Source organism: Abramis brama (assembly GCF_963993115.1).
Source record: "Abramis brama genome assembly, chromosome: 15".
Lineage (NCBI taxonomy): Eukaryota > Metazoa > Chordata > Actinopteri > Cypriniformes > Leuciscidae > Abramis > Abramis brama.
In genome coordinates, this window is record NC_139977.1 from 4,880,974 (window position 1) to 4,897,415 (window position 16,442).

Consider the following 16,442-nt stretch of genomic DNA (forward strand, 5'->3'; position numbering starts at 1 on the left):
CTATTGCAAGATATTGGCTTTTTTCAACAGGCTTCCTGAATACCGCCATTAATAGGACAACCTGTAGACTTGCCACAAACACACCCCATTGGTTGAGCCAATCTGTCTATGCTGTCCTGGTTGGTATGCTCAAATGTTTTGATAGCACAGAGTCACACTGTTCACACTTTTAGGCTGGGGATCAACCTACAAATAGCATTTTACATTGAATTGGCTTAGGATGTTTCTGCTACGTGTCTCATTTCAGTCTTATTTCATATTTCTGCAACAGTAGCCATGCACTGAAGACCAACGGCCAAGGTCTGGATTTTTGTTAAATAATACGTTAAATTTCATATCATATACCCCCAAAACACTTGGAGTATATAGCACACGTCACATGGGATCATTCTGCGATACGCATCTTTTTTAAAAAGCTTAATGCTGGTCGTTATATGGACAAGCGTGAGTGGGACATTTTTTTTTTATTCTCCTTTTTTGGTCCATAAAAGAAAGAAGGGTATACGCCATTAGAACAACACCAGGGTGAGTAATTTATGACTTCATTTTAGGGTGAACTATCCCCTTAATGTTTCCTTTGTAAAGGGTTCATAAAGGTGTTCATTAATGACTAATAACTAATTTACAAAGGCATTATAAGTAGTTGATAAACAGTTATAACTGCATGAATAAAAATTGTGATTTTAATGCAATACCTGTCAAATAGTGAGCCATTTTTTAATTATTATGTTAAAAATGCTTCACTCAAAACCAGATTCCTGATTTATTTAATGATGCAGCAAAAACAGACTAATATAGTGAGACTGAAGGGTGTTGCATTTCTAGTTTTCTCATTAATATCTCGTCACTTTTCTTACTATGATGCTTACCAGAAGCTACTATGGGTCTTACACGTCATCTGCAAAAAGGTCATCCACAGCAATGTATAGAAACTATTTCTTGTTTATCAAGATGAAAGTATCAATCTTTATTTAAAAAAACAACCATAAATATATGAGAGAGAAAAAAAGAAAGAAAGAAAAATAAAATTATATATATGTATGTATGTATATATATATATTCCAAAATTAGTTACCAGTAAACCTCAATGTAGGGTGGACAGCTGTGAACCATTTATTCATGAATTATAAATATTAATAACCTGTGCAAGTGAGCCTTAATGTAAAGTGGACACACAAATGATTTATTTATTGATTAATATTACACATACAGAAAAGATGGTATTTTTCTGGTAAATTTGGCGAAATGTATTTTATTGTTGATGCACTATATCAGTTCAACTTTAAATGTGAAAAAAAAAAGAAAAAAGAATAGACTTCTTTTACGGCACATTGGAACATTACTGAGTATGAATTCTTGTGAAAAGTGGCTTATAAGCAAACTCACAGTAAACAATTCAGAGACATTTTTCAATTCTTTTTGAATTGTAAAAAATACAGGCATTTAATGAGTCAAGAGAAGGAACAGAAGTAGAGCAAGCAGAGATGTAAATTTGCAGGTCATCAGCATACAAATGATAGCTAAGACCATGACAATGGATAATATGACCAAGTAAATATTCAAAAGAAAAGGTCCAAGAACAGAGCTTTGAGGGACACCTTGAGAGAGGTGGAAAACAGGTGGAAGTTTTGAAGTTATGGACAGCAATGAATAAGTGTCTATTAGTGAGATAGGATGTAAACCAAGGAGGAGCGCTGCCCATGATGCCTATAGCTGAAAGATGAGAGATAAGTATGTGATGTCAAAAGCTGCTGTTAAATCAAGCATGCGAACAGTAAGATAGGAGAAGGTCATTGGTAATTTTTACCAGTGCAGTTTCAGTCCTATGGCCTGATTGAAAACCAGATTGATAGGGATCAAAAAGATTGTTAACAGAAAGATGAGATTGTAGCTGAGCGGGAACAACTTTTTCTAGCAGTTTAGAATGAAAGGTAGATTGGATATAGGTCTGAAATTATTCATAGCAAAAGAATCTAGTACTGATTTCTTCAAAATAGCAGCAGCAGTTTTAATGATAGAGGGACAGACCCAGAGGAAATAGAGCAGTTGATCAGGTGAGCAATAGAAGATGAGATTACAGGCAGCCTTTAAGAAGTGAGAAGTGAAGTAACACTGTGATTACACATACAGTATAAACACTTTAAAAAACATATTCTGCAATGTCACCTCAGTTAGCTTACCCGAAAAATCGGTAAACACGATGTGAGATTAAAATGTTGCTTCAGAGAACGTTGGAACAGTCCTGACAGCGTGACTTCTCATGAAAAGTGGCTTTATTGGATGCTCACTAGCGCCAACTACAGGCTTTGGTGATGTGAATCTTTTTTTATTTCCAAAATGGATCAGTGTATAACAAACAATGCAAAACAAGATACAAATTATCACATTACAAATGATCAGAAATTATATAATGACATATAATTCACAGGAACTTCCACAGATCTTCCACATTATAATATGTAATGTGCAGTGTATTAATATAATATTGTCACTTCTAGTTTTGTGTTCATCTGCTTAGAGAATCTTGTTTTGATTTTACTGTATTCTCTTGTATTTGTGTTCAGTTCCTTGTTTTGTTCCTGTTTTATTTGGTTTCTAAGTCCTTGTTTGTTTCTATAGTAACTGATTTGGTTCAACTCATCTTGTTTTGTTGCTCATTTAGTCTTGTGTATTTATAGCCCTGAGTTTTATCTTTGGTTGTCAGATTTCGTCTTCATGTGGATGGATTGTTCTCCTGTATTTTTCCTGAGTTCACTGCTCTTCACAAACAAACAACTGTTACAAATAGGTACAATATGCAATGCATTATTTTTATTAGTAATATTAGTAGGACACTTAAGTATTAGATTTTTATTAGTAAATATAGTAGTATGTGACAGGAGTTTGCACAAGTGAGCATCCAATAAAGCCACTTTACATGAGACGAAGTCACGCTGTTAGGACTGTTCCAACGTGCTCTGAAGTAACATTTTTATCTCATATTGTGTTTCTGATTTGACAGGTAAGATAACTGAGGTGACATTGCAGACTATGTTTTCCAAGTGTAATGTGTAATTGTTGTGTTACTTCAATGTATTAGTACCATACAAATAACCACACTGGCGCTCCCGCTAACAGTTCTGTGTTGTTCTGTTGAAAGACATTATCTAACTTTCTACATAAATGTTCTGTAATGTGTATTCAGTAATTGATTACAAAACTGTTAAATGTATATTTTTTAGATTGTCTTTATTTAGCTTGTATTTATCAGATGTTTTTGCCTTATAGATGTGATACTTGATTATCATTTGGTGGAAGACTTGATTGTTTCTCTGAATTATTTGATGTGAGTTTATTTTGATAAGCCACTTTTCATATAAAGTCATGCTTAGTAATTTTCCAATGTGCTGTAGAATAAAATTGTAATCTTTTTGTTTTGTTTAAAGTTTACATTTCTGTTTACTTATATAGTTTATCAACACTACCCACTACCCACACTAGAAAAAACACTCTTTTCTGTTTGTGCATTAATAATTAATAAACAAATGCTTCACATGTGTCCACTTTAAGGTTCACTTTCACATGTTACAAATGTGTATAACTCATGAATAAATGGTTCAAAGGTGTCCACTTTACATTAAGGTTCACTTTCACATGTTATTCATGTTTATAACTCATGAATAGATGGTTCACAGGTGTTTACCCTACATTAAGTTTCGCAGGTAAGTAATATTGGAACTACATTTTTCATTGTTATCTCAAGTTATGGTTGTGTTCACAATACAGATTGATACTGTCATCTTGATAAACAAGAAATTAGATTGTATACATTGCCGTGGATATAGGCATCATGAACTATTTGAAGAGTATCATGAGTAAGACACAGAGTAGCTTTTGGTAAGCAACATAGTAAGAAAAGTGTCACAAATCGTGAGATATTAAGGAGAAAACTACAAATACAATATCATTCAGTCTCACTATATTAGTCTGTTTTTGCTGCATCATGAAATAAATCAGGAATATGGTTTTACGTGAAAGTATATTTATTAAGCATTTATAACATGTGAGTTACTGTTTTTATTCATGCAATTATAACTGCTTATCAACGACTTATAATGTAATATTTAAATAAGTTATTAGTCATTAATGAACACCTTTATAAACCCTTACAAAGGAAACCTTGATGTAAAGAGTTACTATTTATTCTTGTATTCCAGTTTTAAAAATCTTGAGGCAGACTTCCTGAAAAGTGGAAACACTGTGGCTTTTGTAAAACAGACAAAACTTCTTCTTGTTCAACCAATGGCAATTATTTTTGGTAACGCTACTGAGAAATAACACACTTCCCCTAAATCTGAAATATACATAGATGACGGCTCTTTTGGAGAACAGTGCAACAGTGCACATTTATAGAATACATATAGAGGACCAGGCATATGATACAATTGTGTGAAAGTCCCATTGCCTTGGATATTTAGCCTGAGTTAGCTGCTGCCTGTTGCGGTGTCAAAAATAGCTGCGGTATTATGGCAGCTTGAGCCAGGTGCTCCCTGGGCGATTTCACATTGCAGTAGGGGCGACACAGTGATCTGCAGCTGACACTCACAGCTTGGAAACCTGTTCACTGATGGAACCGAGTCAAAGCCGTTTTCAATGCCAAAACTTTCGCAAGCCAGAAAGGGCTAGGGCGCTGCAAATAAAAAGCCATAAATAACCTTGTTCGCTCAAAGCAAAGACTGATTTAAACTCATTTTACAGATATCATTAATTGTCACCTGTCTGGAGAATTGAATGATTATGACCTGAAAATTACATCATCACAAAAAATAAAAAGCTATGTGTCATACAACAGTTCTTTACAGAGACAGTAATTGGTAACATTGGCGAGTTAGCTTCCAGGATTTTATTTTGTTTAAAGATAAAATAACACAATAAAATAAAATAAGAGTTCAGGTTTAGATCAGGATGTTAGTAGATACTGAGAATGTAGTCGATTTGGATGAAACTAATACATTTAGGGTCAAAAACAATTTCCAATGTATATTAAATTGGAAAATGCTAATTTTTAATATATCCTTTTTATTAATTTCACAGTATAAATCACACAACTATTCAACACTAATCAGCATTAGTCAACACTTTTGCAATGAAACTTCCAGCATAACTACACAATTCTCTTCACACTCCACACCACTCCCCAACAAAATTTTATTTTTAACAAAATCAAAATAAATATGAATGACAAGGGAGAATCTTATTCTCAGAGGTGGACAAAGTACACAACTTCCTTACTTGAGTGAAAGTACAGATATTACTGGTCAAATATTACTCTGTTACAAGTAAAAGTTGTAAAGACAGATTTTTACTTAAGTAAAAGTACAGGAGTACTTGTTTTTAAAAGTACTTAAGTATCAAAAGTAACTTTCAATGCATTGTTTTATTATTGTTGCATTGTTGTATGTAATACTTACAGTACCTTATGCCTCTGAATCTATGCTCGCCTACCCTCATATCAATATCAAATTTATTTCTAGAACACAGTTCCAGTAGTAGGATTGAATGTGAGACTGAATAAGTGCACTCAATAATGTCCACAATGGTTTCGGACACCCAAATGGCTGTTCCCTCAAACATTGCCCTATTTAAAGTTTTTGGGCTTTTGAATATGTAATAATAGTATGAATATGTTAACCTTACTGTTATCTATAAGCTAGTGTGCACCAAAACAATGACAAAATTCGCATTTAGAAGACCAAACCCAACGTTGAAAATGAAAATCAGGTTGATGTCAGAATCCAACACCAGATAGATATTAATCTCCAACGTTGGACAGACGTTGTATTGTGGTTGAAAAAGAAAATCGGGTTGACGTCAGAAACCAACATCAGTCGGTTTCTGACATCAATTTGACTTTCATTTCCAGCCAAAATACAACCCCTGCAAAAATGCAACCTCTGCGGGTCCCTGCAACCAAAATCATCCCCTGACTGACATTACTACTTTCTACTCAAGGACCTTGACAGAATTGTAGTGGAGTAAAAAGTACGATATTTGTCTTTCAAATGTAGTGAAGTTAAAGTAAAAAGTTTCCAGAAAAAAATAATACTCAAGTAAAGTACAGATACTCAAAAAGTGTACTTAAGTACAGTACTCAAGTAAATGTACTTTGTTACTGTCCACCTCTGCTTATTCTTCTTTAAATAAATAAACAAACAAATACTTTTTGTTTTCATTCTGTTTTATGGACTTTTAGTTTCACCTTGTTTTCATGTGCTCTGTTCCTGTTCCTGTAGTTGCTGATTGTTTTCATCACCTTTTTCTAGTTGAGTTGCTCATTATCTGGTTACCCTTGTGTATTTATTCCCCTTAGTTTCTTTAGTTCTTTTTCAGTTATTGTCTTAGTTACACTGGGCTGTTTTGTTGTGCTTTATCCCCTGACTACTCCTGATTTCTGTGTCCTGTTTATTATCTTGAATGAAGAAGCTGCACTTACTAGATCCTGTCTCAACTACTCCCTGCCACAACGTGACAGAATAACCGATCCAACAAATAGATCTAGCTGCGACATTCACCAGCCGTCATCACATGGGACTTCCTCTTATTCGTGAGTTTGCTAATTTCTGCAAGTTTAATGATGTCAGTCTGAAGACTATCTATTGGGTCGGCATGCAAAATAGCCAGTAGATGGATTTGCTGGAGATGGGGGATCTGACTTGGAGGGAGTACGTCCTCAATTGTTTGGAATCTGCCAAACAAGTCAAGTCTCACCGGTGGTGATGGTTTCCTCGGACCCACAGCCAGAGACCATGCCCATCATGGACCAAGAGCCTATCTAGCCCTTTAACACACCCACTGCAAATACAAAGCTAGAGCCTACCGCAGACCCAGATTGTTTTGGATTAATTGTTTGGACAATTAATTGTTAATGGACTAGCTTGTTCTGCCCAGTCTCCTGTTTCCCTCGTTGCTTCTGGTCCCTCCCAGCCTCCAGTCTCCTTTGTCGCTGCTGGTCGCATCCAGCCTCAAGACTCTTCTGTCGCCACCAGTCTCACACTCCCTCCTCCTCTCACAACGCATTCAGTACCTCGGCCACACCTCCACTGGTTCCCTTCAACCCCTCTGCTCCTTCTTAAGTTGCTCCACCCAGCTACTTGGATCCACATTGTGCTTTTAGGTCTCCAGCTTCACCCTGGTGTGTCGATCCCCTAATTTCACCTCGATCCTCCGAGTCCCGGACTCCACCTCAGCTCTCTGACCCATCGGTTCCACCTTGGATCCCCGCTCCCTCGGTTCCACCATGTTCCGCCATCCCTCTGGCTTCGCCGGGCTCCCACGTCCTTCTGGCTCTGCCTTGTTCCATTGTCATTCCGGTTTTGCCTCAGACTTCCGGGTCTCCGGTTACCCCTTGACCCTCCACCCCTCTGGCTCTGCTGGGCCCCTCCTTCCCTCTGGTTACAACATTTTCCACAGTCCCCCTGACTCTATCCCGGTCGTCTTAGTCTCCTGGGCTCCACCTTGGTCTCTCCCACTTATAGTTCCACCTCAGTCAGTCGGACTACTGGCTCCATCATGGCTCCTTCCTCCATCGCCTCCACGTGGCCCTTCATCCTAATGGCTCTGCTCTGGGTTGCTTCCTGGCTCATCCCTCTGTCGTCTCCTCCCTGGCTCCTCCCTCTAGGGCCTGCTCCTTGGTCCTTCCCTCTGCCTTCCTCATTTCCCCCCATCGACTCTTCCCCCTGCCTCTCCTCCAAACTTTCGGTTTCTGTTTTTCCCTCTCCATCCACTTATGTGTAGTTTCCGTTTATGGGACGAGGATGCGCCTTCTGGGGCTCAATGGTGTTTTAAGCCCCCAATGGCTCCTTAGAGGCAGCTAACCCTACCCTCAACCTTAACCCTTGTGTGGTGTTCATATTTTTGTTATTCAGCCAGTGTTCGTGGGTCTGGTGGACCCGCTGCATTTTTGGGTTTTTAATTCAACATAATCAAACAATTTATGTTAAAATACTCAACAGATGTTTACTTCATCCCAATTACAAGCAATATAAACAGCATTTATGGTTAATATTTCCTCTTTAGCTTTGTTAAATCGCATTTAAGAATTGCAACCTTGTGCGGGAACGGAAGGGGTAGAAACAAAACTCACTTTTGGACTCACACTCTCTCACACTTACACACAATCTCTCTCTCACATGCACGCACACACTCACAAACACACAACACACACACACACACACACACACACACACACACACACACACACACACACACTCACACACACTCACTTGGATATGTGGTTTACGGGGACTCTCCATAGGCGTAATGGTTTTACTAATGTACAAACTGTATAATCTATCCCCCTATACTAACCCTACCCCTAAACCTACCAATCACAGAAAACTTTTGGCCTTTCATTTAAAAAAAACACCATTTAGTATGTTTTTTAAGCCGTTTGGTTTATGAGTACACAGATGTCCTCATAACCATGTTTACGTTGTAATGCCCATGTCATTATACACATTTGTGTCCTCATAAACCATATACAAGAACACACACACACACACACACATACACACACACAATAACAGCAAGCCCTGACAGGAGGAGGACAGAGTAAAGGTAAACAGGACCTAAAATTTCCACACTTTTATTAGCCCCGGGTCCAGTGGACCCGAACATCCTTAGTGTAATATAAATGTGTAGGGGGGGTGTACAGTGTGTGGTCATTGAAAATGTGTTCTGATATATGTTCTTCATAGAAAATGAGCCAAGGCCAATGAGTCTGAGGCTGAAAAAATAATTAATCGTATCATTTTTCTTTTGATAAAAAATGAAAACGGGTCCTACAGACCCGAACACCATACAAGGGTTAAACCTACCCATCCCCTCGCTGCCTGGAAGGCACCGTTGGGGGCTTAAAACACCAAACACCCCTTCTGGGAGGGGAGGAGTAATCTTAGGTTTTCATTCTGCTTTATTTTAGTTTGTTTAACCTTGTTTTCATGTGTTCTCTTCCTGTTTCCTTTGTTCCCCATGTTTCCAATAGGCTGTTTGGTTGTGTTTTATCATCCTTCATTGTCGCTGTAATTAACCATTATGGTTAATTACAGACTATTAATAATAATAATAATAATAATAATAATAATAATTATTATTATTATTATAAACCATAATACCACAATTATTATGGTTTAATTAGCTTATATGTAGAAAGTTAGATAATGTTTTTATGGAACAGTTTAACATTTTAAGGAACACTGAATATGGAATAAGGAACACTTAATATATGACATTTTCGCATTTTCTGTGCCCTAATCTAAAATGAGAACTATTTACTCCTAATAACCAATTGAAAATTCCTTTATTACAAGCTAATTAAACTATAATAATTGTCTTAACAACAGTGACATTGAATAAAGAACTCACTATTTGTATTTAGTCTATTCATATATGAACAATGTAGATACTACAATATATTAACTATGAATTAATAAACTATGTATGTTCAGTGTGTTGACAGTAGTTTTCATGGACTTTCAGTTTGTTTTAATTTGTCATGTGTCTTCTTTGTTCAGATTCCGGCCACTTGTTTGTCTTTTTGGTTACCGTTATCATTAGTTCATATGTGTCAGCTGTGTGTGATCAATTATCCTCGTTTGTGTTCCTTCTTAAGTTGTTCCCTCACCGTTCGTGTTTACACGCTGTTTCATATGTTGGCTGTTTACTCTGAGAATTATATTAAATCTTCTGTCATTGAATCATCGTCTTCATCTTCCTTGGAACCAGTCAAAAAGTTTGATCACTGTTTGCCTGTTCTTATGTCACAAATGAATCTCTCTGTGTCTAGAATCCTCTAGACCCTGGAGGTGTGTTGAAGAAAAGGCTGAACTCCCTCTCCCAAAGAGATGCTCCTGACAGGTTCTCCAGGCCGCCTCAGTGTGATTTCCATCAGCATGGTTCCACTTTCCCTGCCAACAACATGCTGATAGGAACTAGTATTATTGACAAGTACTCACGCATCCTCTTTCCTCTGTCGTTTGGGGCCTTCAACTTGGTCTACTGGATTGTCTATCTCACCAAAGACACTATGGAGTCCAGGTATGGATCTGCTCTGTTTGGTAGACCTTGCCTTTTCATTCTTCTAAAGAATATGAAGAATTATTCGGGGAAAAAAATGGAAGTGGGATGGGCTTTGACAGGAAGTTCACAAAATGACTTGAAAAGACCATTTTAAATGTAAATTTGGTTTCCTGCGTAGTTATCATTTCACAAATATACCTTGTATAATAATAATCATTATTATTTTTATTACATTTATAAAATTGATTTATATATCTTCTAATTGTCGGAGCGGATAGCCTCATGGACAGTGCTCCGAGATTAAGAAAAAAAAAGAAATACTAAATGTTTTCCAGAGAAACTTTTATTCATGGACAATGTCAGGACAATCATCCACCTCAAATAAGAGAAGTCAAACTCTATATAAAATAGCTGATTAGAGAGCTTGGAAGTAGGGAAGAAAATATTCACTGGTTGAAAATTGTTAAAAACAACTTTGACTATTCATACAAATGCAAATTCGAACCAATTATAAAGAATACATTAAATGCTTGCCATCTCCAAGAAAGAGAGGGAGACAGAGAAATATCATGCAGCCTATAATAACTTATAAGGTTTAAAACATCTAAATAGACATATCAAGTATCTAGTAGAAAATGTGTATGATTCAGTATCTTAGTTGATATTACTCTTAAAAGAGAAATAGCCTCTGAGAGACGGTCAGAGACAGCAACACGGGTGCAGCTATTTGATTTGCGATCGTGCGATTGTGCTTGTTTCATACATTCGTCTATCCTATCAAACAAAGCTTAAATCATTTTAAGACATATCGAATTGTAGAAAATGTGTATGATGTAGTATTTTAGTCGTTATTACTCTTGTCAAGCTATGATTTCTGAGAGACACATCTTTTGTAACGAGTTGTCTGGGGTTCAAAACTGGCCCATGTACAACTTATAGAAAACCAAGCAAAATAGCTACAGCAAAGCAGTGGCTGTACTGTATGTCAGAATCAGAACTTATTTGGTTGCTTTTTGTTTTGTAATTTCACTGAAAGAAGAACAGGTCACAGACTGCGTAGAGTCTGCGTCTGAGTGCTGTCTGCTGGTCTAAAGAACAGTGCCATTCTCGATTAATGTCTCCACTATCAGGGTTTGCTTCTGACTAAAAGGAATCATAATGCGTAATGTAACTTAAATGATTTTTTAAAAGTGTACACTCACTATCGAGATGGAACCTGCGTACTGGCTCAGACAGAAAAGGGCGGGAGTATGTATTGAGGAGTTCCTCCCAAATCCAAAAAAAGCATTTAGTAAGACTATGTTGCAAAGAAATTCTGAAAAAAATGTTCTCATTCTGAAATATTTGAGCCACATTTACAAAGTACTGTCCACATATACACATCAGTGGGGACTATTGAGTCTTCAATATAAAAAAGAGGTTTATATATTTTTCTCTTATGACAGAGTTATAATAATTTCCAGGGTTATGTTTGGTTCTGTTTAGTTTCACTGTGTTTTGGTTTCGTTTTCCCTGTTTTGCCTGAATTACTTGCCTGAGGCTACTACTTAGGTCCACTAGTTACTGATTACATTAACCTGTTGTTCAATGAGTTTTCTTCATACTCTTTGTATATTTAAGTCCTCAGTTTACTGTTCATTGTTCCGTGTCATCAATGTCTTTACACGGTTGTTTTTTTTTTCTTTTTTTTCTGTGTTATCTCCTGTGTATTCCTGCTTTGGATTTTTGAATTAAAGGGCCCTATGCAGTGCCGTGTTTTTCACACACAAAAAAAAGAGTGTTTTTTGCTAGTTTCAGCCCAACGCAGTTAACATTTTCTCGTCCTGTGGCACGTTATTTAAATAGCAAATGCATTTATCTCATGGCATTTATCCCATGGGCTGCTGGTCTGTAAACCAGGTGTGTTCAGGCACATTGTTGGCACGTTGCTATTTTGAGGAAACTGAAATAGACTGCACCATTGACCAGCTGAAACCTGGTCTAAAGTCAATGGTGCAATTATAATTTTTTTGTTATTTAAAGAGCACGTTAGTAATGTGCGCCTATAGGCAAGTCCACAACGAGCGTACACTCTGCTTATTAAACACACAGGGACGCGCAACAGCACACAAACCAAATATAAAAATAAACTGCCAAATATAAAAAAATAAAAGCATTACAATGTAAAAGATTATTATTGTGTACATAAAGATATGGTGGAATCCGGCTTGTCCCGTAGATGGTCTGCTTGCGCGCTTTAACCTCACGCACGAGCAGATCCGTCTGCGCTCTGGAGACGGCTTCGGTCTTTCCACTACCAAATTCCGTCATGTAAATATAGAATCCGCCATGGTGCGAGCACAACTGGCATTTAAAGGGAATGGGAGATGAGACTCTGATTGATTTATTGCACGTAAAGCCCAAAACACACCCATTATTCATTAAGAGAATAGAGACAACCCTCTTAGACCATGCGTCGGGAGCGCCGACCATTTTTCCCGTCGTTAAACTAGCAAAAGTGGATTCAGACACGCCCTAACTGCACTTGTGCCATGCGCTGTAGACTATTTGCTTAGATCATTAAAATAGGGCCTAAAGCCTGTTCTTTGTTATATCCTTCATGCAATTTACTACAGCCACCAATCGTGACACTAATAAATGTGTCAGTACTTTTTCTAGTTTGGAAAGTCATACAAATGTTGTCATGATTTTTTTTTTTTTTTTTTTTTTTTGGTATTGGAGCAAATGAAAACGTAAATATATATTTGCTGTAGTTTCCTTTCACCTCTATAGAAGTTTTTCACTTATGATGACTTCCGCTTCTTAGAACCCTGGAAATGTGACAAGGGTCTGTGAGGAGGAAGTAGAATAGCTAATAATTCGCTCCGCTCATTGCCCATGCAAAAAAAGTAATTACATAGCAATCAATCAATCGATAAATAAAGTCCTAATTATTTCTAATGGTCAGAAAGGGGTGATGGAAATTAATGCAATTATGGAATTAATATTATTCAGTACTTATTTATACAATTACACAGTAACAAGGGCACCTTAAAATAAAGTGTAACCTAAATTCTGAGCTGTAATCATTATTAAGTTTATTAATGACCTTTATTCATATGTTTATTAATGACTAGGGGTGTAAATCGGACAGTTCATCACGGTACCATATGATATTGATTCTCTCAGCCAGCGATACGACATTTGCCGATACCTCAAAAAATTCAGCCTTGTCACCTGACCTGAATACTGCGCGCTGATTCGCTAAAACGGATATATCGGGTTGTGTTCACAAACAACAAGGGTGCTTGTCGGTTTCTGCTGTAAAACATGAACTCGCAATGCCTTGACAGTGGACAATACCGGCTTTTGTGACTAAACGTGTTTAGGGTTCAGTCAGTCTTGTCAGGATAAGATACACCGGCAGACATATGGTGAGTAAACGAAAATGGCGGAAGTGCATAGACGGACGTTATGTGAGGATGTGGAGAGTGTCAAAATAAAGGTACCTCATATCGATATTTTACGTGTGGCATCGATGTATCATATTTTTAAACGTTTAATCGATGCATTGATCCATATCGATGTATTGTTACACCCCTAGATAAAGGCACTAGAATTCAGCATACTGTACCTGCATGCGTGACTGGAGACTGTTGTACAGCTGATGTCTTTTAAGTGTGAAGGAGCTGAATTAGTAAAAAAATCTTATGATAGGGCATGTATATTTAATATAAATTTAATTCCTGGCCAATGCTGAGACAAATTTCAGGATTCAATAGGCACATTTGTTTCCTGCTATTTTCTGCTTAACTCCTACTCTCTGTTATCCCTCATGTGTAAAGGGTAGCCTTGTTAGCGTATCCATTAAAGAGTGGCGTGACGCAGAATGAATGAATAAACACAATACTGATTAAATAGAGAGTGAGAACACTATACAAACACCAACGATGTTAACGCAGTGCACTGAACAGAAGAAACAGAGAGCTTAAATACACAGGGCTAGGTAATTAAGGAGACTTAATTGTGCACTAATCAGAAACCATGGAAACTAAAGGACTAGAACTCAGGTAAAAGTCAGTGACAGCACGTAACAAAGAAACTAAACAGGACATGGTAATGAAACTATCAATAAAATTACCCACAACCCCAGAAAGCTAGACCTCGCGCTGAAAATTAGAGTCCAAAGTGAGGGGAGGGAGGGGGCTTTAGAGGAGGACAAGGAGCTGGCAGAAGGAAACACCAATAAGAAGATGATAATGGGAGTAGCCAGGGAGAATATGATGGTTGGAGGAACCAGGAAGGAGATGATGGTGGCAGGAACCAGGGAGGCTTAGCTAATTCACAGCGGCGGTGGAAGTGGGCGGAGCTTGCTGCTCATGGTCACTCATTGGCTCCTCCCATTATCACCTCGATTCACTATTCCCTACATTACTCCACTAATATAGTCCACTTGAAGGAGTGAATGAAAACGACTAAGTGAATTCGGACCCTGAGTGCGCCGGAAGGGCTGCCGATTTTGCATAGTTTGTGCTTGCTGTTTAATAATCATTTGAAACGTAGAAAACTAGCAGCTACAGTAGTAATGAAATGATTTATCTTGAACTCTGTCATGGAAACTAGCATATAAACCTTAATTAAACAATTTAATAAATTAAAAAGGAGTGTATGATATTATGCTGGACCAGCACGGTTTGGAAAATGGATGGATGATTTGATTCAGCTGCAGGCGCCATCTTCTGGTGAGACGCAGGAATTCATTCAGCGCTCGACCTTTACAGAGCGTTATGGGTATTCTCTAGCCGTTGAGCGTACATCAGTTGTTCACTCATTATTACAGTGCATTGTGGGTTTGAATGAGTGCACTCAATAACATCCACTATGGTTTTGGACACAGCCATAGATTCGGTTTCCTTTTTTGAATGACAAATGTAGATTGAATGTAGAAATGTAGCCACCTGCTGGTATAGACAGTTATGTCCTCACATGCAGGTGCTCAGACATGCAGTATGTGCTAGTTGGCTGTTGTCCATTGTTTCCCGACCCTGTTCCTGGAGGCACAGCAACAGTGCACATTTTGGATGTCTCCCTTATCCAACACATATATTTCTGGTCTTGGTGATGAGTTGAATCAGGTGTGTTTGATTAGAAAGAGTTAAAAAAAATGTGTAGTGTTGGTGTGCCTCTAGGAACATATTTGGGAAACACCGCTATAGTCTTTGCAGAGTGGAATAGACGCAACATGACAAGGGGCGACAACACAGTTACCTTTCGTCGCTGCTAGTTCTTTGATGTCGGTTTATTGTGCATGGGCTTAAAAGCTTTCCTAGTTGTTTTCTTTAGTTTTGATGATAATTTGATTCCAATCTTTTCCTTCCAATAAAATTAGATCCATGACTCCTGAACTCCCTGCAGTTCGTGACAGTGTGTATGGTTGACAGTGTATGTGTGGACTGAAGTAAAAACAGTTGAGAACTACTGATATGATGTTAAATAAAAGTATATATAAAGGTATATCCCACCCTACCTTCAGAGCTCTCGCCAAAGCCATGTCTCCTCTAAAACACGTGAATGTGCGCAGCCAGGGCAGAGTCTGCAAAGCGTCACGAGAGACGTTGTTGGTGGAGGGGGGAACGTGCCTCATGTGTTATTCACTTGTGAGACATTAACTGTATACAAGTTATGTGATTTGTACTGTATTGTTATATCTCAAAGCCTCATAAATTGGATGGATATTTTATAGTCCTGAGACTTCCAGATTTAGATTATTTGAATTACTGATTGCTATCAGGATGTGAAAAGACTTTCAACCAGCATACTTTTTTTTTTTTTTTATGAAAAGCATTGCCACCCTACCTTTAAATGCATTTTAGGTAAACTGACATAAAATTTATTGTAGTTTAAATAACTCAACTGAGCTAATAAATTAAACATTTTAATGCTGTAGTATTGAAATGTTTCTGAGAACTGATTCATTGTTTTCATAATATACTAGACATAATAATATTAAGTCATATTAAATGGTCTATTTTGGGAATGTCCTAAATTTGAGAGACATTTGTTCCAACAAATTAATAAACATGAAATTAAGCTTTTCATTCACAAATTTAACAGGTTTAACCTGTCCTTGTGTCCCCTTTCTCTTTTCAAATCCATTAGGGAAAAATAAAGAATGAAAAAAAGGCCTCAAAGCCTCTGATAAAGCTGCCACGGGACAAAAGGAAAATATGAGATATCTCCTCTATCACATACATACACGTTCAGTATGCCGGTGTGTGCTTGACAAAGACATCATAGTAGGCACTGCCAGCCTGCTGGTGACTTTCCCATGAATAGTTCCATTCAGGTCCAGACATTAAGAAGCACATTGTCTGAGTTGACTTGCGTGTGTGAATGCACAGTTTCAC

General features: G+C 37.6%; 1 protein-coding gene across 1 annotated transcript in view; it reads left to right on the forward strand.

Annotated features, from left to right (window-relative positions):
• The window catches only part of gabra6b (gamma-aminobutyric acid type A receptor subunit alpha6b), a 40,654-nt gene that overhangs the window by 14,461 nt on the left and 9,751 nt on the right, over positions 1-16,442 (forward strand). The window contains exon 9 of the mRNA XM_084136792.1: positions 9,824-10,074. Coding sequence (XP_083992918.1) covers positions 9,824-10,074 — 251 coding nt within the window. The remainder of the gene's footprint in view (positions 1-9,823; positions 10,075-16,442) is intronic.